The 26094-nt window shown below is 37.1% G+C and overlaps 2 protein-coding genes across 2 annotated transcripts; both read right to left on the bottom strand.

Annotated features, from left to right (window-relative positions):
• Nucleotides 1-278: 278 nt before the first annotated feature.
• PKNH_1119800 (SET domain protein, putative) lies at nt 279-20457 on the bottom strand (the record flags this gene model as incomplete). Its single annotated transcript, XM_002261338.1, has 6 exons — nt 279-353; nt 535-642; nt 805-975; nt 1153-1314; nt 1471-1588; nt 1763-20457. The coding sequence occupies 6 exons, from the start codon at nt 20455-20457 to the stop codon at nt 279-281; spliced, it is 19329 nt and encodes a 6442-aa protein (XP_002261374.1).
• Nucleotides 20458-23502: 3045 nt separating this feature from the next.
• PKNH_1119900 (RNA-binding protein, putative) lies at nt 23503-24479 on the bottom strand (the record flags this gene model as incomplete). Its single annotated transcript, XM_002261339.1, has 2 exons — nt 23503-24162; nt 24408-24479. 2 exons carry the CDS (start codon nt 24477-24479, stop codon nt 23503-23505), a joined length of 732 nt encoding a protein of 243 aa, XP_002261375.1.
• Nucleotides 24480-26094: the final 1615 nt, after the last annotated feature.

Here is a 26094-nt window from a genome sequence, read left to right on the forward strand (position 1 = left end):
AAAAAAAAAAAAAAAAAAAGGATAATCATCTACATATCTGTATGCACATAATGAAAAAATGATAATTCAAAAACAAATGCAACAACATTACAACATGACTTATGACAAGCATAGTAACACTTGATCAGTTATAGGCGCATAGATACTGACGTGTAAAGTAAAAAAAAAAAAACACCTGCACATGTATAAATATAGACAAACAAACAAAAAAAAAAAAAAAATTGAAACGATTAGAACATTTCTTTCACACGAAAAAACTAAAACTCTGGGCGATCCCTTTAGTTCATTCTTCCTAAACATGTGCTCGAGCCGCATAAACAAATGAGTTTTTTTCCTTCCGATTCGACACCAAACTGAACAGGGGGGGGACGGGGAAAGGAACACAGTTACGGAGCAAATGAAGGGAACGATTGCGGGGCGTAGAAAAGAAGGCATCATTATTATACCCGTGAAGCAAAATGAAACAGGAAAGTTGAGAGAAAGTGAATCGCCTCTCCATCGCAATTCATGCTTTGCATTGTTTCTTTCTCTTACCTGATAGTCGTACGTTATTTCCTCGTGTGCTACAATGTCTCTCTTGGCAAAGATGACAATGTGTTTTAAGTTCTGATCACAGCTTACTATTTTACAAAAACAATTTGGCTAAAAAAAAAAAGGTGGTTGGGATGTAAAATATTGAAGGTGTAAAGAATGAGAGCATTATCCCTATGGAGGAACATACGTGTGTATGTAAATAAGGAATATTGCCACGGAGCACTCATGCTATTTAGGCGTAATAATCTGCCTACGCTTTTTCCTACTTACCTCGCAGCTGTGGTTGATAAATCTGCTGACATTCCCCCACTTGGTGGCATCAATAATTATATTTTCGTTTAGCCTGAACATGTAACAGCTACTCTCAATTTTGTCATAATACTTTTCCCTCTTGTCACTTATTATGTTTCTAATGTACTCACCGATGTACTCGATGACCGGCTGAAACAGGGAGGAGAAAGGGGGAGAGAACAAAATGATTACACGCACAGGTATACAGAGGCAATGGTGAAACATACCCTGTTGGGACCAAACCAATGGGATACTACGATATAAGCACACAGCACGATGCACCCAGAGAGGAGGGAAGGATAAATGTGAAGGAAGTAATCTGCTTACCTCTCCCTCATTAATAAACTCGCATGTGTAGAGGCCATATCCATGAATGCTGCTCTTCTTGACGTAGAGCCGCGAATTAGACGAGATGTTCATTAGGTAGCGGTAGGACATTGCACTGTTGATGTTGTACTTATACTTGACCGTTTTCCTCATGTTCTTTTCCTGGGGAAGTGTCAACAAAGGGGGGGGAAGGAATGTCAAACATGAAGGGGGGTTCACTCAGGATATCCCTTCTATTACACGGGAAGAATATGCTATGAAGAAAAGCATCTGCGCGTTTACAATCTCTTGCACGCACTGCAACAACCAAAGTCTCACCTTTTCCTTCTCGTTCTCCTTAAAAATTGAGGTGTCCAAATTGGAGTACTTACACAGCAAGTTGTCATTGTATATGACTTCCCGTGTGCAGTTCTTTACCCTCCTTTTGAATTCCGCCCTGAAAAAAAGGCAACAGAAAAAATAGTACCATGGGTACGTGTGCGAAGAATACATACATAAGGTTATGTGTATATGCACACAGAAATGAGGTAATACAGGTGGGAAAGCACTAATCAGGGCCTCTCCACCACCAATTCTGATACGTTTCCTCCACTTATTAGCAGGTGCTTACCTTTTGCCTGACCTCCTAATGTAATTTCTAATCCTCTCGTTCACACATTTCCACAAGTATTTAAAGAGCTTGTATTTCATTTGGTAAATAACACACGGGAGGGTCAAACCGAAGAAGTCGTGAGGGTCAACTGCCTTCACATTGTGTTGTACAGATTTAAAGATATAACTCTGCATCAGATTAAGCAAGTGGGAATACTTCTCAACGTACTTTTTATATTCATCCGATATGTATACATTGTTAAGTTCTCCATTGGAAAATTTAAAAAGAGACAAAAATTTTTCGTATGCTTCCTGTATGTCATGACTTTCCGCTAAAACAAATTTCTGGGCATCTTTTACGGAGAAATGGTCAATACTTATTAAGGGAAATAGCATGATGGAAAAAAAAAATTGTTCATTCTTCAAAGTAATGGAGAAAATGTACGTGGCACGCATTTGTAAAAATATGCTCTGCAATGTTTTCTTCTTCTCATCCTCATCGTCAATAATTGCGTTTTTATAAATATGAAAAAGATACTCGGAAGGCAAATTAAAAAATATTCTCATGTTCACAAAACCGCAGGGATATATTCTCTTCTCTCCATTATATTTTAAAATTTCACCGATATGTAATATGTTGTGACATCCTACTTTGATAATTCTACATTTTGAGGGATTCATATTATTCGTACAATTAAACTTATAGTTCGAGAATAGTTTTTCATTTGTTCGTTTGATAAACACATCGTTCGTATCACTTATAATCGTATTTAGAAACGATTCATTTTTGTCCGATGCGCTGTTACTTTCGCATGTGCTTTGTTCTAAACTTGCCCTTCCTGTAGCTGTTCCCATGTCTCCCATCTTGGAGGTGCCATTTCCCTTGTTTGTTCTCCCCTTCTTCTCGATCTCCTCGTCCATATTCGAGCATAGGGCCATCGCATCGCTACTCTCCTTACAGTCGCTATAATTACTAATCTGTTGCAGTTTCGTTATATTTACATTTCTGTTGGTACCCTTTAAATCGAAGTAGAGGTTAATGCTCCTCACTTGTTTGTCTTTCCTTTCCTTGTTGTAGTAGTGATCGATGTCCGTTTCTTCCATATCCTGGTCGCTACTGCTACTCAGGTTACTATCCGAGTTTTCCTTGTCCGGTTCGGACTCATCGTCAATGAAGGTCGCATAGCAAATCTTACGCAACTGTTCATGTCTCCCCTCATCTTGCTCCACCAGTTGCTGCATCTGCCGCTCATCCTTATCACTTGTTAGTTCCTCGTTCGTTGGTGGCAGGTTTCCTTTACTGCTTTTATCCTTCACATGGGTGGTATCCTTCCGCGATGCGGTGGTCACTCCATCCGAGTCATTGGTGTAAAGCACATGCGGCAACTGTATGTTGCAGGTCTGTTCATCATTTGAATGAACATATCTAAAAAAGGAATTTTCTTTTTTTTTTAAAAAAAAATACTCCTCATTTTTTAGGGTTAGTTCTCTACCTATGTATAAAAAATATTTGAGAATAAAATAGGACTTGAAAATATTTTCCACATTTTTATTGTCAATAATCTTTTGCACATTTACTTCATTCTCATGTATGTCGCTTTCCTCAAGCACATGGCCATTATTGTATTCACCATTTTTTTTTATTAACTGCTCATTTGTGGCTTGATCATTCTGATCATTTCGCTTAAATATTAATTGATACCTATCGTTAACGAAACTGTCCTCATCATTTTTTTTGACACATTCGTTAATGATGCTCTCCAAATATTTCATTTTACTTTTTATTTTGCTTTCTTTATTTAGTACTTGCTGTACCACATCCAGGGGCTTCCTTCTATATCTTATTCTCACACACTCGTTTATACTGTGGAGAATTTTATCCATAACGTAGTACGATTCATTTTCATAATAGAAGTGGATGAAATGTTTGTAAATATTTTTAACACTTTCCATGACATTTATTCTTTTCCTATTTACGATGCGCGTACGTTTGGGTTCGTCGGAAGTTCTACTATTTTCTTCTGTCCCTGCGTGGTTGCTTAGTTCATTTATTTGGTCCTCTGCTTCTGTCACCGCATTTAATCCACTTGTTGTGGTATCACCCTGTTTGAGGTTACTACATCTAGTGGTAATATCACCTTGGATTACTTCTCCACACATCGCAGTACAATTCGCAGGTTTCACGTTTTGCGCATGTATTGGAGATAATCGCCTTTTTTTCTCCACTTCTTTGCTCGGTTCCTTCGCACTAGAACACTGCATGTTCTCCTTATTTATGTAGAACGAGTCGTATATCTTCTTCGCATTCCAACATTTATTGCACCACACTTTTTTTATATTGTAGATGATGTGCACGGGGAAAATATCCTCATATAGCGACTGCACTAGTTCCTTCTCCTCCGCATTACAAGATGATGAGTGGCAATATTTGTAAAAAATCGTATCCTTGTTAAATTTTATCAGTTTGAAACATTTTACATAATAAAAAAAAATATTCTGATGAGAATTCTTTACCATGGTAGAGTAAAAAGCACAATTGAGGTGAAATTTTATGTTGCAGTTTTCATTGTTGCAGTATATGCTGGCATTTTTGTAACCACACAGAAAGCACGTCGAATTGATTGAGTCATAAATTATTTCCTTCACATCATCTTCGTCTACTTCAATTATATGTTCGTAGTTATGGAAGAAGTTTTTATTTTCTGTCCATTCGAAGTTATCCTTTAGCTTTATATTTTTTATGCTCTTTTTTACGTTTAGGGTTTCTTCCAAATTGCCCTTTTCTTTTGATACATCTTCCTCATTGTGGTTGTCCTGACCTGCCTGTTTTCCGCCGCAGCATTCTTCACTCTTCACAGATATTTCCACAGCGCACTTTGGATCATCCCCTTCTTTCGCAGGCATATCAAGTTGATTGTTAGTTACGTGGGTACTGCTCAGGTAGGAACCTCCAACATGGGGAATACTTCCATTGGCGCTCTTAACCTGCGAACCTGTGTGCGCATTGCTTTTGTCGGCACTTTCCTTATTTCCTTCTCCCATTGGCTCATTCTTAACAAAACATGAAGCACTTTCTGTGGATTTCTCATTGCCTCCTTTGTCAGACGAGTTTCTCGCTCCCTTTTTATCATTTGAGGAATTCTTCTTAACATTCACGTTGCCTTCCATCTCCCCAATACCAATCCTATTACGGCATTCACAGCTACTGCTATTCAACCTATAGTACTGTATGCAATTTAGGCTCCATTTTAAGCATTCGCTATGAATAAAGATATCATAAAATGGGATTAGTCTTCCTTTATAGAGGTAGTTCTCGTAATGGCAGAGGAGGCAAGTCTTAGTGTACCCCTGCTTCAGTTGTTCCTTATTAGTGCTTTGCCTTTTTACCATATTCAGGCTTTCCTGCATGTACATATTAAGCATAATTTGCACGTATAAATTTAGTTTATTTTTTATGGTATACTTTATCTTCTTCAGAAATTGCTTTAATTTCTTCTGAGACTCCTCACTGTGGAAGCGGCTAAGTGCAAATTTGTCCTTCTCATTTTTATCATCCTTTTTGTATTCATCACATGTTTTCTCATATAACAAAAGGGAGGCCCCACCTTTGGTATTACTATTGCTAAACATTTTTGACATTCCTTCTTCTCGCTGCAATTTCGTACATGCGTTGCTACTTCGGCTGATAGTCGTCGAATCCTTTTTTGTCATGTGGTCTTCCCTATGGAGGAAGGACCATTCCGATTCGCTCCGGTTTAGGGTTCGTAAAGTATCTGCGAAGGCCTCCGTGTTTTTCATCTTGAGAAATAAATTGTGGTTAACTTTTCTCCTTTTTCTCAACTTCACAATACGTACTTTCTTCATGATTTTCGCGGCTCCTTCAAGTGCACATCTAACTGTAGATCCAACTGTACGTCTATGTGTAAAATCAAGCGCGCCTTCGCTTTCGCGTTCTGCTTTTCCTCGTCCCGCTTTGCCTGACCCATTGCACATTCGCTTTCTTCTCACTTCACTAACGTGCAATATGTGCAAGTAATACAAATGCAAAAGATAAAGGGAGGAATTGACCACATGCTCAAAGTAGTTTCCACCATTTCCAGTCCCGCTGGAGAATGCATTCTTATAATAACAAAGCATTAACTTCTTCGCAGTGAGGCACATGCGAACTGAACCTGTGGCGCAACTCGATTTTCCTTTTCCCTTGTTAACACAATCAGACAATCTCATGCAAAATAGGTTCAGAGAATACTTCAAAACATGTTGGTGTGCCGATCCAAAAGGCATAACCATATTACCACTTCTATGAAATAGGTGCCTTAACTGGTTATCCCTCCTAATTTGTTTGATGAAAAAAAGAAAAAACTCATCACACTTAAAAAAGGCGTTGCCAAAATATAAACGGTATAGTAATTTCACAATGGATTTATTTCTTCGGAGAAATTCATCTAGAAGATGGCAAAATGCTTTAAAGAAATTCTTCCTAAAGTACATAAATCTAAGGCTCATTATTATGACCAAATAAATCAATTCATACAATTTCCTTTTTTCATTGCGTTCCTTGTTTAAGATCAACATAGTTTTGCTCCTGTAGCAGCTATTGTCAGGGTATGAAATCAAGCATTTCTGAATGTGCCCATAGCGTAAACTGCATGTATTGCACAGGAAGAGCATGTTCAAATTGTCATTTTTCTCTTCTGCGTTTTTCCCAGTAATTTTATCTGCGGATTTATCAAAGTCATTATCAGGCGCACTGTTATCACCTTTGCCATTTTTGTATTCACAGATCATACAACAAATGGAACATTTGTAAAAGTTTCCCTTCGTTTCAAAGAAGCGCCTGAGATTTGTAGATGCCTTCTTGTCCTTTAAGTAGGCACGATTGAAGAAGACGTTATTATGCGCGGATATCTTGTTCATCCAATAAATCCAGTCTGGGTTGCGCATTCCACTGTGGTTGTTGCTTATCCAGAAGTAGTCCTCCTCCTTTTGATTTTTACTTCCTCTACAATTCTGCATTTTATTAAGAGGAACATTTTTTTCGTCACTGTCAGGGGCAGTACCATCTACATTTTGGCCATCTTTCCTTACACCCTTAAAATTCGTTGCCTCATTTCCTTCCTTTCCTTCATCTCCTACGTTCAGTTTCGAATCAACATATATGACCTCCTCACATGCATTTGGATTACAACATAATTCTTCTGTTCCGTCATTAATGGGGTTTATGCTGCTCCTTACACCATCCTCAGCGTTGTCGTTTTTTTTTTCTTTTTTCCATTCATCAGCATCAGATTTGCATATGCTATTTGTGCTATTTTGTACAATGGGAGTTTCCCCTTCCTGCGCACTCATTTCTCCTTTAACCTCCAGAACATTAGCCTGGCTGACGATACTCGAATTGTTACCACTGCCACACACTCCCCACTCAACCGCTGCGATTTCCTCCGTATATGCGTTAAAGGAAAAGTTATTTTTGTACAACACAACGCAGCTATGGCATAGGTACGTATTCGGGGTGATCCTCTTAAACTTGGATTTCAAAACGAACTTATTCTTCTTCAAAAATCCGCTCAATTTATTAATTCTGTTTCTCATCCGCTTTCTTCCTATAGGTCCTCTAATCATGGTAGAGTTATCAGATTGTGGATCCTCCGAATATAGGCACAACTCTTCATTGCTATCTGTCATGTAATTTTCATCCATTTTGCATTCACTTCGCATATTGCAACTGTTCGGCACAATGTCAGAAATGCATGTACTGCCAGAATCAAGCTTGTTGCTAGTGGAAATAATGGCGGGAGTTTTGTTCTCCTTCAGCTCGTTTTGTTTATCTTGCTCTATGCTATTATTCTCTGTATCTATTTCTGCTTCGTTCGTTTCCTTCTTCGTCTTCACCTGTGTTGTCCTGCTTTCGGGCGCTTTCTTTTTTTCCTTTTCTTCTGCATTTTCATTAGTTTTTCTTGCCCTTTTTTTTTCATCGGCTTTATCTTTTCCCTTAACTTTTTTCTCTTCCTTTATTTCTTTTTTGTCCTCCTCCAAGGATTCCTCTTTTTTCACCCTGACCCTTTTTGTTTCCCTTTCTACTCTAGGAGCTTTGGTCGCCTTGGAATCCTTTTCGCATTTTTCCCCTTTTGTGTCATTCCTTTTATTTTCTTTTGCTTTGTCCTTACTTGTCTCCTGTTTTATTTCCTTGTCCTTCTCTTTTTCGTCCTGTTTTTCCTCCTTCGACGGCTTCTTCCTAGGCCTGGCCTTTTTTTTTTCCTTCTCTTCATTCTTCTCTTCCTGCATTTCTTTTTTTTCCGCCTTGTTTTTAAGATTATTTGTTGGTTTTTTTTCAACCTCTTCAGGCTCTTTATCCTCTTCTTTTGTGTCCTTTCCTTTCTTTTTCCTAACATTCTTATTTTGACCTCCATTTTCTGTTGCGCTTCGATCAGATTTGGGTTTTTCCTTTCTACCCTCCTTACCGTTGGGCGCACAATTCCTGCCTTTTTTTTTCTTCTTGTCAATTTCCTCGCTTACATTGTTATTTCCGCTTTCCAATTCATTTGCATTCGCAGCACTGAGGTCGCTCACCTCTTTCATGTCGATGTTTACATTTTCCTTCTTTATCAAAATATTCTTGCAGTAAAACTTGAGATTCCTGTTCTTACTACTAGTCACTTCAGCTCTCTCCATGTCTTCCTCATTAGCATTGATCGTGGTGTTCTGCATGTTATATTTGACCTCACTGGATACATTTATGTGCATCCCTTCCTTTCCATTGTGGCTGTACAGAGCGCACTTCTTGCTAATCGATCCAAGTGGATGGATGCATTTCTGCATACCTTTCATTGCATGACCTGCGTTGTTAGAAATATTTTTTTCAACCCTAATGTTGTGAATATTTTCTTTATGTAATTTGTTGGTCGAAAAGTCCGAATTCTCATTGGATGCGCCGAATTCTTGACTTATGACATTTCCCCTTTCATTCCCGTTCCCCACACAGGGCGCATTTCCATTACACTTGAATAGGCTCAGGTCGAAGTTGGCATTACTACTGTTGTTGCTTCCGTATATGTAATTGTAATTGGAGTTTCCACTTCCGCAGGCAATTCCACAGTCATTTCCGCAGGCATTTCCACAGTCATTTCCGCAGTCATTTCCGCAGGCATTTCCGCTCACATTTCCACTCACATTTCCGCAAGCATTTCCGCCCATGTTACCCTCCCCAGACAACTTCTCGCTCGCCGGAGAGGACTTCTTATTCTTGTTGCTATTTATAAACTTGTCCAGATTGGGGATGTTCGTTTTGAGAAGGGTTTTTGTGTGCGCTTGATCCTTCTTGTTGATATTTTTACTATAGACACTGTGTATGTCAGTGAATTTATTCGAGTTCCTCACTTCATGCGCATCAGAAATATTACCGTAGTTTACATTCCGGAATTCGGACCTGTTGTTTCCATCTCGGTTCACATCTGACATCTCTTTACCCTGCTGAATGACATTGCTGTTATCCTCATACAGGATGGGTTGTTCATTACTAGCATTTACATTGATTATTATTTTTCCGTTCATTTCGATGGTTTCGTTATTTATCCTGCCGTCAAACGGGGTAGTATTAATTTCAGACTTATAATTATTGCTACCATTCTGCATGGGGGTATAATAATCCAAAGGCATATTCACATTTTCCATTCCGTCATTCGCAGGGGAATTGTTATCATTTCCCACTTGGTTATAAAAATAATAATTATTTTTGTACATGTTCATTTCGTTACTGTGTAGATAGGATTTGTACACACCTTTCTCTTGTGACATTTCATTCATTTCATAATCCACTTTTCCATGTGCATATGCAGTTGGTGAGGGGTGAATGTTGGCATCGTTTACAAATATACTAGCTACATTACTTGGCATGCTTTTATCACAGTTCATGGGGAAATTCTGCCCGTACTTCCTGTTAATCATATCGCTATAACTTCTTCCGTGGCTCAGTCCTTCCATGATGTGTTCACTGTTCATGTGCACATTGCATGCTTTCATATTATCGTTGTAGGGGTACACGTTTTCTCCGTCCTTCACGTAGGCCACGTTGCTAAACGGGTGGGTCATTTCGTTCATGCTGTTAATATGCTCTGTGGGATTTTCACCGAACAGGATTCCTCCTGGGGGAAGGCTACTATCGAGATTGCTCATCCCTGTATCCGCCATGGCATCGTTGACGCTTCCCATGCCTACGTTGTTTATGACCCCGTTATTCATAGCCCCGTTATTTATAACCCCACTGTTTATGACCCCACTGCTTATGACCCCGCTGACGTTTCCTATTGCCCCCGCATTGATCATGCTACCTACACTGTTCATCGTATTAATGGTGCCTGAGTCCCCAATCTGGGCACAGTTCACAAAGGGATCCTTCTTACCCTCCAAGCCGTTCATATTTATTATGACATTGTTATTATTGAGTATGCTAATATTTTGCATGATATTTATATCGTTTACGTTGCCGGAGTTGTCCAGAACGTTGCTAATGCTCAAAGTGTTCGACGTGCTAATATTGTTGTTCATGCTAATTATGTTATATAAGTTACTTCCTCCATCCGTGCTACCATTCTGGAGATTGACACTGCTGCTACTGCTACAGAAGTTCTCTCCATTGAAATTGCTCACGTTGTTAACACCGTTCATGCTGTTCACGATGACGATGTTGTTGCAATTGCTTACACTTCCCAGGGGAGAACTCAGCGTCCTACCCTGCATGAAACCTAAATCGTTTGCGTTGGAGTTACACTGGGAGAAGGTGCTCATGCTGTTTAAATTCATCTTCACATTGTTCGTTTTGTCAAAATTTATTATTTTTTTTATAGGGCTATAATTCATACTAGGTGTTGAGTACGCAGAATTCGTGTTTTTCCCTGTGGACGAGGTTAACTTTTCGATGTTCTTTTCATTAAATTTACAGCGCGTCGTGTATATGCTCCTGTTCATGTACGTACCGTTTTGATTTTTCCCCTTGGTAAGGTTCACTACTTTGTGTTCCGCAGGTTCTTCCTCCAGGTCACTCAACCCCGTGGCACCTGTTACGCTTGCATCATTTACTTTCATCATGTCGCTAAGGTTAGGAAAACTCTTCCCATTATTCTCCGCTGAATGCACAGAATAGGGCGGTGTCGCAAATGCATTATCTGCAATTGTTTCAAATAGCAACGTGCTATTGGTGTTTGTCAACTGATTTTTCATCTCCAAGTTACTGGAGGTAATTCCTTTAATATACTCACTTCCCGAATAGCTCATGCTGCGTCCACTTGGATTATCATTAAATGCGTTTTTTCTACAACTTGTACTACTCCTTCTGTTTCCGTTTTTCCCATTTGATGGCTTTCTGTTCGAGGGCACTGAAAAGGTCTCGGAAATTAAGGCGCTAATTTTTAGCAACATTTCTGAAATTTTAATTTCGTCATTATTATCTATAATGAGATTCTTCTTATCAAACAAGTCATTTTTTTCCTTCTTAAATTTATCCGTCTGTTCCATCTTCACAACGCTTTTCAGATTTCTGTTCAATCTGTAGTAATTCAACTTCTCGTTAAGGTAACTGTACAGTGCTTTTAAAAGTTCGTTGAGGACGGAATATATTACACCTTCATCAATGTTGCCAACAAATAAATGTAATAAGTTCTTCAGTTTCACATTTTTCTTTTGCTTTATCACATGGTATATCTCATTTATCAGGTCTTTATTATACACCTTTCCATTTATAACTACAATTTCCATATACGTTTCAGCTTTTTTCGCATCTCTTAAAAATTTCCTTACAAACTCATTACTTGGAATGACGCCATTATTGCAGGCCTCATTATGGAGTTCAGAGTTTTTCCTTGTGTTATTTTCATTCTTTTTAAGTACCTCTATATTGTTGTTTGCTATGGAACATTCAACCTTACTGTTAATGTGAAAATTGGTCGATTGGATAGTGCATTCATCTGCACTGCTTCTATTCATAATGCACTTCACACTGGTGTGCATGTCGTCACTAACGATATGATTGCTGTTATTCACCTGTACCCCTAATTTATCCTTCTTCGGCGTGTTCGATTTAATGGGGGGCGGAGCCATCACTATCATGGCCGTAGCGCTTGTTGTCTCCGTAGTAGTTGTCGTAGTCTCATTATCCTGCGATGCAAATGATGTGATCAGGTTGTTCCTCTCTCCACAGCTTCCTTCCTCCCCAATTTGATTACTTCCCATCGGTGTGCTATTTTTGCTCATTTGTATGGTCGCCTTGTTTAAAGTGTCATCCAAAATGCCTTCCCGTGGAGCTACATAATAGCCCGAATTTGAGGTATATAACCCATTCTCTGATTTTGCGGGCGAACCAAATTTTCTATTATGATTCTTCCTTTGGTAGGTCCTTCTCAATATGGTCTTTACGACCTTCTTATGCACATCCTTGTCGTTCTTATCGGCATTATCTCCGCTATTATCTATTCGATAGAAACATTCATTGTGTGTGGATTTTCCACAGCAGAAGCATTTTATTATCATTTGGGTTTCGTCCTGTATATTCAGTATGCTGACAATACTACTTGGGGTCCTTTCGCCCATCTTTTCATTTCCCTCATTTTTTTTACTACTCGTTGACCTTTTCGAGGGCGACATTTTTTTCTTCCTTGGCGATAACTCTATTTCGCTATTCGTTTGGATTGCTTGGTCGGTTTGTTTCGTTTGTTTCGTTTGTTTCGTTTGGTCCGTTTGTTTCGTTTGGTCCGTTTGTTTCGCTTGGTCGGTTTGTTTCGCTTGGTCGGTTTGTTTCGTTTGATCCGTTTTGGATTCTACTTTCACATCCGCGATGGTGCATGTGGTGCTTGGGTCTCCTATCGGACCTTTCACCTGGCTGTCAACGTCAATGCTCTTTTGCACCTTCCTCTTTTTTGAGCAGCCGGATGGGTTATGACTACCAGGTTGATTCTTCTCCCCCCACTGGTGATCATTATCATTAACGCTTTGTTTCTCCATTGGGGGCGTGGAGGGGTGGTTAAGAGAGCAGATTTCTCCTCCTTGCGTGCTTTCCCCTAGTTCCACTTTTACAAATGCACACGATTGTTTCATACTCCTTTGTTCATTCCTTGGACTTTCATTCAATTCGCTAATCATGGGAGATGCTACTTCCCCATTTTCAACAAATTTCCGTCCTTCGATGTTCGTCAGCATTTTTCTCCTCCTTTCGTTTTTCTCCTCCTTCAGAGTAATCACTTCTATCTTCAAATTGTAAAAATAACTGAGCCTTGTTTTCTTGGTAAAATCGTTGCCACTCCATGTATGCATACAGGTAATGTCCGAGTAAAAGGTATCCCTGACAGCGTCGCTAAAGTGAGTATCACATTTATCACACTTAATGCATTGATTACATTTAAAGTTTCTCGTGATAATGTTAAAAATTTGATTTATCTCCTTCCTGTGTTCTACATAACCACTCAAGTCAAACAAAAACGGGTTGGAAATATTAGCGCAGGTATAGTGAATGGACACCCCACATGCACCGCAATAAATAAGAGGGCTCTTATACTCTATGCATCCGCAAACATGACAGTACTCTTTCAAAATATCATGGTTGATAAGTTTTATTTTTTTATTTAACACATTTCTTCCAATAAGGACATTTCTACGATTTATATTCTTGCACCTTTTTAATCCTCCTTTGGAAGTTTTTCCCTCCATGAGAGAAATAATGTCATTGAGGGATATAGATTCCCCTTTACTCCTATCAACATGCTCCACCGATATATCGTCCGCACTCTCGTTATCGCTACTGTTGTAGTTTACACGATTTGTAACATAGTTCATTCTTACAGATGATACATTCTTCGATGCGGTATCTTCACTTTGACCTTGTTGGTTAAAAAATACTATCTGAATACACTTCAAGAATTTGTAGGCATTGTTCACGGGGTTAATAATCCTTGTCTCCTCCTTAATTACGTGGTTCATTTTGACTTTTCCCTTCCTGATGTCAATCATGAATATGTTATCATTGACAAATACGTTGGAATTGCCACGATTGGAATGTATCCTCTGTTCCCCTTCTGCACCCTCCTTTGTTGACTCACTATCCGGATGATTATCTACTAGGGAAGTTTTCTCTTCTTTACTGCTCTCATTACCCTTTCGAAGATTTTTCCCGGAGGAAAATTCATCTACAACTGATCTACGGCTCGATGAGTAACCTCCCCCAAGCAGAAGATGCAACTTCCTTACCTTAGAAACGTCAAATTCGTCAAATTTGTCAAATGATCTATTAAAATAAATTTTTCCCTTCAAATTAACTGTGAGGATATTATAATTGGTTATACCGCAACTTTGCGGGACAAACATTTCCTCATTTTTGTGGATAAACACACAGTCCTTCTTAAAATTAAAGAGTTCATGTAACTCATACTGCGTGATGTCCTTGTCGATCATCTCCAATTTTCGTTTCCTAATTAAGTTACTGTTTAAAAGGCTCTTACCCACATGGCTGTTACTCAAATTGTATAAAACCATATCGTCCTTACTGTTGGGCATATCTGCAGTATTCTTATCGTATGTTCCGTCCATGGGGTTCTTCCTTTCCACAGCAGAGTAATCATTATATAAATGGGCCCCGTTCATGTGTGAGGGCAAATTAGATTCATTCTTTACAATACCACTATCAAATGTACCATCTGCGTTCAGGCACCTATTCGATTGATATATCCTACCGTTGGAGTTATTCATGCCACTGGGAAGGGTGTGCATACCCTCGTGAATAATGTGCTCATTAAGGAATGAACCTCCTCCAAAATTCTCTGCATCTGCTTTTAGGTGATCATTTTCCCCCGTGTGGCAGATATCACTATCTTTCCTTTGGTAGAAGCCCGATTTGACAACCCCCGTGACATTGGAAATAATCTCTCTGCCAATTGCGGGGTAGCCCAAATGTTTCATACTTTCTTCGTTGCATGATTTGAATGTAACATTTTCCTTACCCATATGGTTGTCAACATTTTCTCCGAGAATGTCGTCCCTACTACTGCTGCAAATATTAGTTGATAGTTTATGCCCACTAGACGTGAACATGCCGGAATAATTTTTCCCTTGCTCTTCTATTTTACTACTATCATTGTTTACGTCTTCATTGGTGGCCTTCTTGTATGTCTCCAAACAATCATCAATGAATTTGTTCAGCTCCTCATTTTCCAAATTGAACATATTTTTTATGATAACTTTTCCTTTCTTTTCAAAGATACAGGCATTTTTATAAATTGAGGTGTTGGGCATATGTACTGTTTTGGCATTATGTATGATGAGGAAAAAATCATAGAGGAATTCTAATATGGTACTGTACTTCTTCTCCCAGATTTTCTTCTTCATAATGTAGAGGTTCATGGGTATTTTAACAATTCTCCAGTATATGTAAAAGTTTATAGGTACGTGAAAGGTGAAATTTTTGTACTTATCTAGAAGGAAGAATAAGTAAAGTATTCGTTCGATTTTATCATGGAATGAACCAGACCTACATGTGGGGCATTTATAGTTTATACTTTTTATTGACAATGTTTCAATATTTCTATTTTCGTTCTTATCGCAACTTAGGTGAATCCAAAATTTGCACACATCACACTGCACCCATTTGTTGCTATCATCTATTTCGTACTTCTCATTGCACATTATACAAAAGTTTTTTTTTTCATATTCTTTGTAGCAGTTGATACAGCAGTCGAGGTGGAACTCCCATTCGTTGTAATTAATGAAGCATAAATTGGAGTAGTCACATTTGTTGCATTTCAGGCACTCATCGCACTTCCAATTAAACAGGTAAATGTCTGGCACATTTGGGAAGCAGCAAGATCCATGTGCAACCATGTTACATGTTTTACATATGACATAATTGGCTATATTGGGTGTTTGTTTATAATTATATATGCTCTCACAACAGTATATGCAGCGATAGCAGTCTTTACACACATATTTTTTGTAACTCATATCATTGTACTTGACAGCTGGGACGTAATTTATACATTTCCTCGCTTTCTTACTTTTCGATTTTGTGCAATTGTTTGTTTCTTCTACATCGCTATCTTCTTCATCATTCAATTCCTCGCTTCTGTTTTCCTCCTCTTTGTCCTCACTCTTGTAGTCATTTTCACTGTCATTATTTTTACCATTTCCGTTTTTCCTGCTGCTTTCTTTGCCTCCTTTCTTTTCTTTCTTTCTTTTGTTGTTTTTTTCCTCCGCCTCTTCATTTTCCTCCTTCACCCCATCGTTCGACGAATCTTCCCCAGTCTTGCTCGACCCGTTTTTGCTACTGCCGGTTGTTCTTTTTGCACTAGAATTTTTTCTATTTCTGTTCGACTTGGAATCTCCTCCCCCACCTCCGATACATTTCGAATCGCTAGAATTGTTGTTGTTCTTCTTCACCCTCTTGGATTTTTCCTCCTTTTTGCTTCCACTCCTTCCGCCTTTTTCCTTATCTCCCTTGAAGCATTTCTTATCCTTCTTTAGGCTATTCTTATAAATGTACTTTTTATACTCTTTCATTAGCACATTTTTGTCATAGGCCTTGGTGATTATTACCTCATCCTCAAGGCAATTGGCGTGAAATTTCTTGGAACAGATAAAACACTTAATTCCCCAATAAACGTTAATCATATTTTGCTCGTCCATTTCCTTTTTCCTTTCTTCACTGCTTAAGTCGTATATGATGGAAGAGAGGTTACTTGTGTAATGGTCATGTCCCTTGATAAACAGGATGCTATCCTTACATATGGAGCATTCGTCTCTCTTGTTCAAAAGGTTGTAATCCATTTGCTCCTTCCTTTTGTCATTTTTATCAAATATATCAAAGCGCTCAAATTCCTTTACCGTCTTTAGAACCTTTATGTTGTAGAAGTGGGGCGAATACCACCCCTTCATATCTGAGAATATAAAATCGCATTTCTTCTTTCCATTTTCTTCATCTAGTTTTCTCTCATAATTGAGGTACATCATTTCTTCTTCACTTCGCACTATGCTTTGGTTGTTCTGGTTGGCTATCTCTCCATGTAGCACCCCCCCGTTCTGCCCCTCGCTGATATCTTTGCCAATATCCTGATTTACGCCACCATGTTGTGCACTTTCCAAGTCAGCAAAGGGGTGATATTCCTTAGAATTGTCGTACAACGGTGAGGGGGTGGTCCTTGATTTACTCCCTCCTCTTGCGTATCCCATCTCCCTGTTGGTAGTCTTCGGTGAATCCGCTATGGACCCGTTGCACTTGAAATTCTCTATATGGTGAATAAAGAACTGCTTATATTTGGGGGAGTAATACTTTATAATGCCCGTCTTGAAGTTACTCTTTTTTTTGTTGTCCTTCTTTAGTTCAAAACTGACACGATAACCAATATATTTAAATCCTTTTTCTTCATCCTTCAATTCGATGTATTTGTTGGATGTATCCGTTTCTGCTTTATTACCCCCTTTTTTCTTTTTCATTCGATCCAACTTATTCTCAAAAAGATTCATCATCCCATTCTCTGCTTCGTAAACTACGTTGTAGTTATCAATGGATTCTTCAATTATGCAGTTAAAAAATTTCGGTCTCTTAAAAAGCACATCCTCATCATCAATGACGAGATTCTCCAGAAATAAGGTTTTCTCCACATTTTTAAGGAGCCTCCCTTTCTTCTTCATATTATTATTATGGGTATCTAGGTAGAACTTGGTTTTCTCCTCCGATCCTTTAACCATTTTAATTATATCCACAATTTTGTGAACATTAAAATAAAACTTCTTCTTGTCATTGTATATTATGCCTGTGTAGTTGTATTCCTCTTCCTTGTTGCAGGCTTCGCTCTCAATCTTCACCTTCACATTGCTCCTTTTTTTGCTTCTTTTATTATTTACATTTTTGCATAATTCTTTTGGATTTTTGTTCACCGGGGAATCCTTGCTATTTCTTTTCTTATTCACATCTGCGCTTCCTTTTTTGTCCTTGGTATTTCTCTTGGCACTTTCTTTGGCATTTCCCTTAGGGGATTTCTCCTTATCGGAATTTTTTGCTTCTTTCCTTATTTTCCTACTTCCACCATTACTGACATTGTCGCAATTGTCGCTTGAATTGTTCACGACCACGATCTCCTCATCTTCATTATCGATGCATTTATTGTCGTTTCTTCCCTCATCGTCGCTCATGTTTCTTCCTTCAGACGCATTCTTCTGCGCATGAATAGTTTCCACATCTTGCATACCTTTTCTTATTTCCCCCTTAGGCTCATTCCCCTCGTTCGTTTCTGTGCCTACCGAATGATTCGCATTCACGGGCTCATCCGCCGATTGGATCAGCGCGCTTTTATTCAAATTTTCCTTCTCCAAATGGTTCTTTTCCTTAGCAGTAGGAGATGCATTTTCCTCATCTGCAATGTGCAACTCAGCTGATTCACAATTTTCCGTTTTCACATTAGGACTGCCGTCCTCCTCAGCATCGGAGAATATGATGTCGCTCATTTTCTTTATTTTTTTTAAATACTTTAAGCTAAACACCTTTAAGAATTTCACAGCGTAAAGCTTGCTACTATTTCTTACATAAAAGGGGTCGCTAAAAATTTTCACATTTTTATCGTACAAAATGACATCCTGAATGGCTATCACTTGAAGAATATTCTTTTCCAATTTTTCGCTATTCAAAATTAATATGCGAAAGTAGGAATCTTTAACAATTTTATATGTTAGAAAATATTTTTTTCTCCTATTTGTAACAATCTTTCCAAATTTTAAATGCACATCGTTGTAGAAATTTTCAAATATTCTTTCATCATATTTTAGGAAATTTTTTCCCGTAATTTTCAATTCTTTATATGATCCCTCTGCAATTTCGTTTTTATCCTTCTCCAATGCGGAATCAGTGTGGAGTTCACTAACTTCATTATTAATATCGCCAAACATGTTTGTTGCTAGCGATTCGTTCTCTGGGTTGTTACCTCTTGATGGATTTTCCCATTCATTCGTTAAATGCTGACTCGACTGTTGAGCGCTCTGTTCTCCCTCAGCATTTCTGTTTGGTTCTTCTATATCCACATCGTGCAAATCGTCCTTATCCTTTTCTCCTCCAATGGTAGAACTTACGGTTGGCTTACAATCTGTCTCGATCTGCATAACGTTTGCATGTGAATCTGCTTTCTCATCAATAGGGAAATTTTCTCCCTTTGGAGTCCCCTCCCCCTCAATGGGACTAATCATTTTGTTGGTTTCTTCGTTTAAAAGTGATCTGTCTACTTCATAGCTCTCCTTCTTTTTGGAGCTCTTTTTCTTCTTAACACGAAATTTTTTACTTTTCCTAAAATGAAAGTAAATCTTTTTTCTCTTCTGAATGTTCCTTAACGTGAAGTTGTAATTTTGGTAGGGAAGAAGGCAGTTCGCCATCTTCTTCACGTATGATATCTTTCCTTTGCTAATTTCATTTTGTCTTTTTCTCTTCTTATGTGCATAAAAATATGAAGCACGTAATTGGGAAGAAATGGGATATACCATTTTATCTTCCTTATTATCATTCCATTGATTTTGTTTAACAACTTCATCATAAAAAAGGATGTTATGTGGACTTTTGGTCTCCCCCTTTTTTTTTTTTTGAGGGGAGCAAATTACATATGTGTCGGAATGGGAATTCCTTTCACAACTTGTGTCACAATTGCAAAAACAACTGTATATTTTATTATCACTATCATTGGTTAAATGTATTTTTTTAATGTTCTTTTTACATTCATGATGATCAATTATCCCGTGCGGTGATGACAACTGCATGGGGAAATTATTACTGTCTTTTGCTTTATTAAAATTTAAATTTTGTAAATATTTACAACTAAAAAAATTGCTCTTTTTGGAGTTATCAATATCTGAATGGTAGGTTTTCCCTTCACTAGATAACTTTTTACAATTTTTTTTTTTCTTACATTTTTCTATCTCAAAAGTGTCATCTGCAACACTTCTAATCTTCTGCTTCTTCATCTGTAATAACTTCGGCGAAGGAGTCTTACTTATTAGATTCTTATTTAGAGAGTCAGTGCATTTTAGAACGCTGCTTCGTTCTCTTCCTCCTCTTTCGATGAGGAACTTTTTAGGACTGTGGTGCAGATCAACAGGACGCCTGTTCCTTTTCGAGTGGCTCATCCCGTCTACTCTTAACTTGGGGCGTTTCTCCTTTGCTATTTGGATATCGGTTGTTCGAGTGGCCTCCTGTTTTTTTGCACCTTTTTGATAATTACGACTGCGTACCTTGTCTTTGCTTCTGTTGTTTCGGTTGGTCTTATTGCTATCTTTGCTGATGTTCGTGTTTCTCCCGTTATCGTTAATGCTATTGTTATAACTGGTGGGCGGTGAGTTGGCATCAGGGGAATCCTTCATTTCTAATTTTGAAAAATCCGTGTTGCTATCACTTAAAAAATTCTTCTTACACATTTGGAAATCGTCTGGAGTATTGTGGTGACATATTTTATGTCCATGGACACCGTCGTCCTTAAGGGTACATATACTTTTGTAGCTGATCAATTCGCGCAAATCGTATTTTACACTAGCAGTGGTTTCTTTCTCCTTTTTCCACTTCTCACTTGCGCGGTCTTGATTTTTTTTTATGCTAAAGAGTTTGCTAATTACATGACCCCATTTTCTATCATGTATACCCTCTGATTTATCCTTATGTTCTTGTCTTTCCTTTTTCATTTTATCTTTTTCACTTGGTGATTTACTCATTGTCTTCGTTTCCAATTTTTTTTTTTTTTTTTTTTTTTTGTACTCTTTTTAAAAGATTACTCTCTTTTCTTTTATTTGGAGGATTTTCATATTACATTTTGAAAAATTCCCTTGTCAAAATATGTACTGGGACACGTATTGCCATGTATCGATATGTATACCGCTACCCATGAATGCAAAGTCCTAAAAGACTTATTCCATATAAATTCATGTTCATTTGCACACGACGCATGCGAAGAGGAGCTGGCATGGATAAGTACATACATGCATATGCATATATATTGATACGTGAATCCACGTATCGTGTGTACTCATCATGCAAAACAAAATATACAGTTGATACAATCGAGAACAATTCAAATCTCGGGGTGGTTGGGTTCTTAAACACTCGTCTTTGCGTAAACAATGTAAAAAAAAAAAAAAATGCAGCAAGAACAAGCTTTTTCTTTCCATTCATTTCCCTTCAAACAAAGGGCATAAATGTGGTAAAGCTTGCCAAATGCTTTTCAAATGGGGTAAGATTGTACATGCATATTTACATAAAAAAATGGAGCAGTAGATCTAAAGGTATAAACATGTATATTAAACATGTATATTAAACATGTAAATTAAACATGTACATTTAAACATGTACATTTAAACATGTAAATTAAACATGTAAATTAAACAAGTACATTTAAAAAAACAAAAAAAAAGAACAGAAAAGGGGGAAAAAAACGAAACTGAAAAAAAACATGCAAAAGGTTTTGCGCTTTATAAATATACTTAAGTAAAAAAAAAAAAAAAAAAAAACACCTTTAAAAGGGCACGGCTCACGCGATCTTATAACCCCGGTCGTTAAATTCTTTGAGTTCAATAAATTTAAAAAAAATATTTCTGATCGAAGAGAAAATTTGGCCGACGAGAAATAACCGGACGGGAATATTAATCGTGTGAGTATGTATATACGGCAAATATACTATGTACATATATTTATATATGTACTTATACAGACTTATAGTGCCCGTATTCCAAACCCTATGCAAGGGGAAATAAGCGCCCAGCTCAAATCTCATCCGTGCGCATGCGATTTTAATCATACGGTACACGCATATAAATAAGTTTATATACCAAAACATATATATATATATATTTATATATTTTTTTCCTAGGTGCGTTCTACGTAGCGCCCATCATTTCATCCATGTGTATGCCATGGAAAAATAGAAGAAAGGTCTTTCATCCGATGCAGTGGCAATATACCTTCCCCCGATAAGGTAGGCAATCGCGCTTAGATTGAAAACAGAGTACACAAAAAGCAACTAAGTATTTTTAGTATTTGCTTGAAAGAATAAATATTTTCAGCCTAAATTAAAAAACAGAGAATATGTAATGTAATTCTACTGTATTGTATTTTTGTGCGCATTATATATATGTACCTATGGCGTATTTTCATTTATATGCATACGTGAACAACAACCAGAAAAAATTTGTTTTGTTCCTTTTCCGCAAAATCCAGATTTAAGCAGCAATCGTAAAAAGTGGCAATCGCTCTTTCATTTTTACAAAGTTAAAAAATAAAATAAGCCAGAACAGAACAAAGCAAAATAAACAGAACAAAGAAAAACAAAATAAACAGCACAAAGCAAAACAAAATAAACAGAACAAAGCAAAGCAAAATGAGGCAGAATAAAACAAAAATAAAGGGAGGAAATGTTATTATGCCAATTTTTTAAAACGTGAATGTTAATTCTCCTTTAGAGGCACATTTAATACATAATCACTTTTTCTAAAATATGTTCTCTCCTTTTTTTTTTTTTTTCCATTTTCTGATTTTACGACCTACGGGAGGGCGGAAATGCTTCTAACAAATTGCATACTTGCATATCGTTAGAACGATCATCCTATTTGAAAATTTTTTCCTTTTACCTCTTTTAACGAGTTTTCCCAAATATAGCATTTATCATTTTCAAACAATTGTTAGAAAAAACGGCTGGTTAAGTGCTACATTTGCTATGCTAAACGAATGCAATAGATCTAAATTGTCAATGCAGATTTCTAACCTTTCAAAGCCTTCCTTCTGTTTGTCCAATTTGTTAACATTACTGCTTAACCTTAAAAATAAAAGCAGCCTTAGGGGAAAACATGAACGGAATAACAGCGGAACGCTCAGACGCATGTTCGCGCATGGTGATGCAAGCAACACCGTATGTTGTATTTTTGTATTTATTTGCGTATTATATACACTAACGTGCATGCAGAAATGCTCATTTCCTATAACTTCCACTCCGCAAAAATTTTCGCAGGATATCTCTAAAAAGTTTATCCCTCATATACACGTTAAGTTCGATGGTTAATGCGCGCTACATGTTGTGGCTATTTTTATGTCTTAGACAATTATAACTGTACAGCTTTACCAAAATTCCGGGTGCCGACATGCATTAGAGGTATACCAAACTGTGTGCATATTTCATTTAAAATTTTTTCAAATATAGCTACTTCGCGAAGTATTTGCTGAAACATAGGTTTTTATGCGCATACTGTTAACCGCTCCCTCCAAATGGTAGCGCTAACCATGTATTATCGCCCTCCAAATTGGGGGAAATTCCCCAAGTCATAATATCTTCAGAGAAAGACATTTTTAAAAAATGACTGAATAATCATAAACAAAATTTTGAAAATTTTATAAACAAAAAAAAAATAAAATAAAAATAAAATAAAGTAACAAACAACAAATTTATGGCATAACCTTATCATCAAGAGAAGGCAAATAAATTTTTGTGTGCAAACGATGTTATAAAAATTGGGGCATTTTTCACAACATAACATTTTAAAAATGTTGCTTTTTTTTTCTCTCTCCATTTTTTGGTTAAATGAATTTAATTTTCCATTATACTCTGTTTTTACAACATTTGTTGCAATCATGTTGGTGCATTTTGCACAAACTTGTTTTGTTTTCCTTGGAAGGCATCATTCCATCTTCCCATGTTGATAGCGATTTCTCCTCTCCACATGGCTTCATGCAAATTCGTCTTTCCCATCTTCTTGGGTGCCACATTTTCTGGCTTAAATTTTTTTCTGTTTATTTTTCTTTTTCGACAAGAATTCACCGGCGTTCCTTATGCTCTCCTTCTTTTGAAAAAGGTAAAAGTTCTCATGAATTTTCGTTTTCCTTTCCCTCTTTAAATAATTGAATTTATCATTTGCTTGAACGAAAACTGAGTTGATGAATTCAGGTTTGTCCGCAGCCCTTTGAACGACCGTAAATCCATCCTCGTCTACAAGGCCTAATTTTTTCTTCCCCTTATTATTTTCTTTATTTATTTTTGAAATTTCGTTAATAATTATCTTTCTCTCATTATATAAGTCATAATAATTTTCATAATATTTTTGTATGTAGTATGCGAATTTTTTTTTTTCCAAATTTATAAAGTACGGTGATTGCACACTGCTTTTAAAATACTTGTCCAACTGAATGGAGTACGTCAGAATAACTTCAACCACATTTTCCTCTCTGTATGTTATATACGCACAATAGGCAAATTTCTTAAAATTCTTCGATAAATGTCTTTTCTCTATAATAGTAAAAGAGTTTATTTTTCCAAAATTGGAAAAAAATCTCTTTAAATCTTCCTCGCCCACGATGTTATCCAGTGTCGCTGCGCACAGAGCGTCGCTCTGCCCGTTAGCATAGTCTGTAATGTCTTTGCAATTGGCTACATACACCTGTGAAGGGATGAAGTGAGATTGACATAAGCAATTGACATCGCCCTTATATATGCATTATATGTATAAATATACTTTTCGCAGAAGACATGTAAATGCAATCGCTTTTCCTTTGCCGACATATCTACGCTGAAATTTCGCAAGCAGCCCTCAGTTCGCATATTTTCTACGGAGTGTTGCATCCGCGTGCGATGGGGAAGATTACACATGCATGTAACTTTTCTTTTAATCATTTACGCTTTTACATTTATAGTTGTAAGGGGGTTATCCTCCACAGGTATGCTCAAAATGCGGAAGTGATCCAAAATGTTCTTCATTTTGGCGAATTAAGACCAAATTTAAAAAAAAGAAAAGGAAATAAGGTAAGCATATACATGTATATGCACCTATATGTACGAATTCACAATGCGACTGTTGTTTACTTAATGTTCCTTTTCCCCATTTTCTGGAAATGCGCAATCAACAAGGTGTCAGTTTTGTTGTATAAAACTGCATCGGTTTTCCCCTGTTTTACTTTTTATATTTTATATATATATATTTTTTTTTTATTCTCCGTTCCTTCGCGTAAGGGGAGGAATTTAAAAGTGGTTTTAAATATATAAAGGCCACATTTTCATGAGTATTTAAAATATAGGAGTTAGAAAAAGCAGAAAAAGATGAAAAATTAGCGCCACAAGCAACAGCGGAAACCAAAAGGCGGAAAAAAAAAATGTTATCTTGATTGCAAAATATATAAACAAGTAGGCAGCATAACGGGCGTTTTAAATTATAGCCTGAAAAAAAATATTTATCTCTAAAATATATAAATTTATATATATGCAAAACAGAACAACCTTTTCGCCAATTTCTAAATCGTCAACTTCAAGTGACGCACGGTGTGGGATATAGCGCTTTAGTTTTTGTGGCATAAAAGGTTACTCGAACGAAATTTCACCGTTGGTTTTGTTCTTGCATATATATTTTTTTTTTTCTCTCTTTGACTTTTTTTTTTTAATAATTTGTGATAAAAATAAAAGTAAAACAACTTATGTTGCCTATAAAAGAAGGTTACTCCTATATAGTTACGCACAGACGAACCACAATATTCCTTCGCTTCATTGGAAGAAGGTTTGAGGAAATAAAATAATTACAACATTTGCACAAATTGCGATTGCAACAAATATGATGTATCTTCAGCGCCTGCCTTTTTATGTATAGTGAACAAATACGATTTTTTCCCCCCGTTAATGATTTGCCAAAATATTACGGCGAAATGCTTACATAAAGTACTACGTATATATATATATATATATGTAGTAGTTCTGTTTACACCTATGTATATCGCCACTCTTACGGCGTTATTTCACAAGCCTTCCCTTATCATGTATGTGATTTATTTTCATGCATGCTTTCTCCGCTCATTAGTACAAAGCCAGCCTCCCTTTGACGTGGCCTAAAACCTCTCTCGTAATTTTTGCCTTATGAAATATTTTCGCCCTACTTTGAAACTACCAACCATTCTGTTCATTCGAAGCCTGAACGGTATCATTTTATATGTTTATATTGATGATCTTAAATGTACGTGCGTAGATATGTTATATTAATGCTAAACCGAAGGGCACTTTGAACTGCTTTTACTTGACTGCCATTCCATCTCCATTCATTTCGCATTAAATATAAATTCCCCTTTAGCATTCCATATGAACAGTTTTTAATTTATATACTATTAATTTTTCGGTTCTGTATTTTGTATTCTTATTTTTACATATATTTTTTTTATTTTTCGTTAAATTTCCTCATTAGTGTAAGGCTTTGTTTTATTTGACCTACAGTAGGGTCATAGTTTAGATAAGTTTATGTAGCCATTTGTTAACAGTTATTATCTCCTTCCTTCTTCCGCTTCCCCCGGTTGACGAGCTCTCGGCGTCGCATTAACTGGCAGGTAATTCCCGT

The sequence above is a fragment of the Plasmodium knowlesi genome (assembly GCF_000006355.2).
Source record: "Plasmodium knowlesi strain H genome assembly, chromosome: 11".
NCBI lineage: Eukaryota > Apicomplexa > Aconoidasida > Haemosporida > Plasmodiidae > Plasmodium > Plasmodium knowlesi.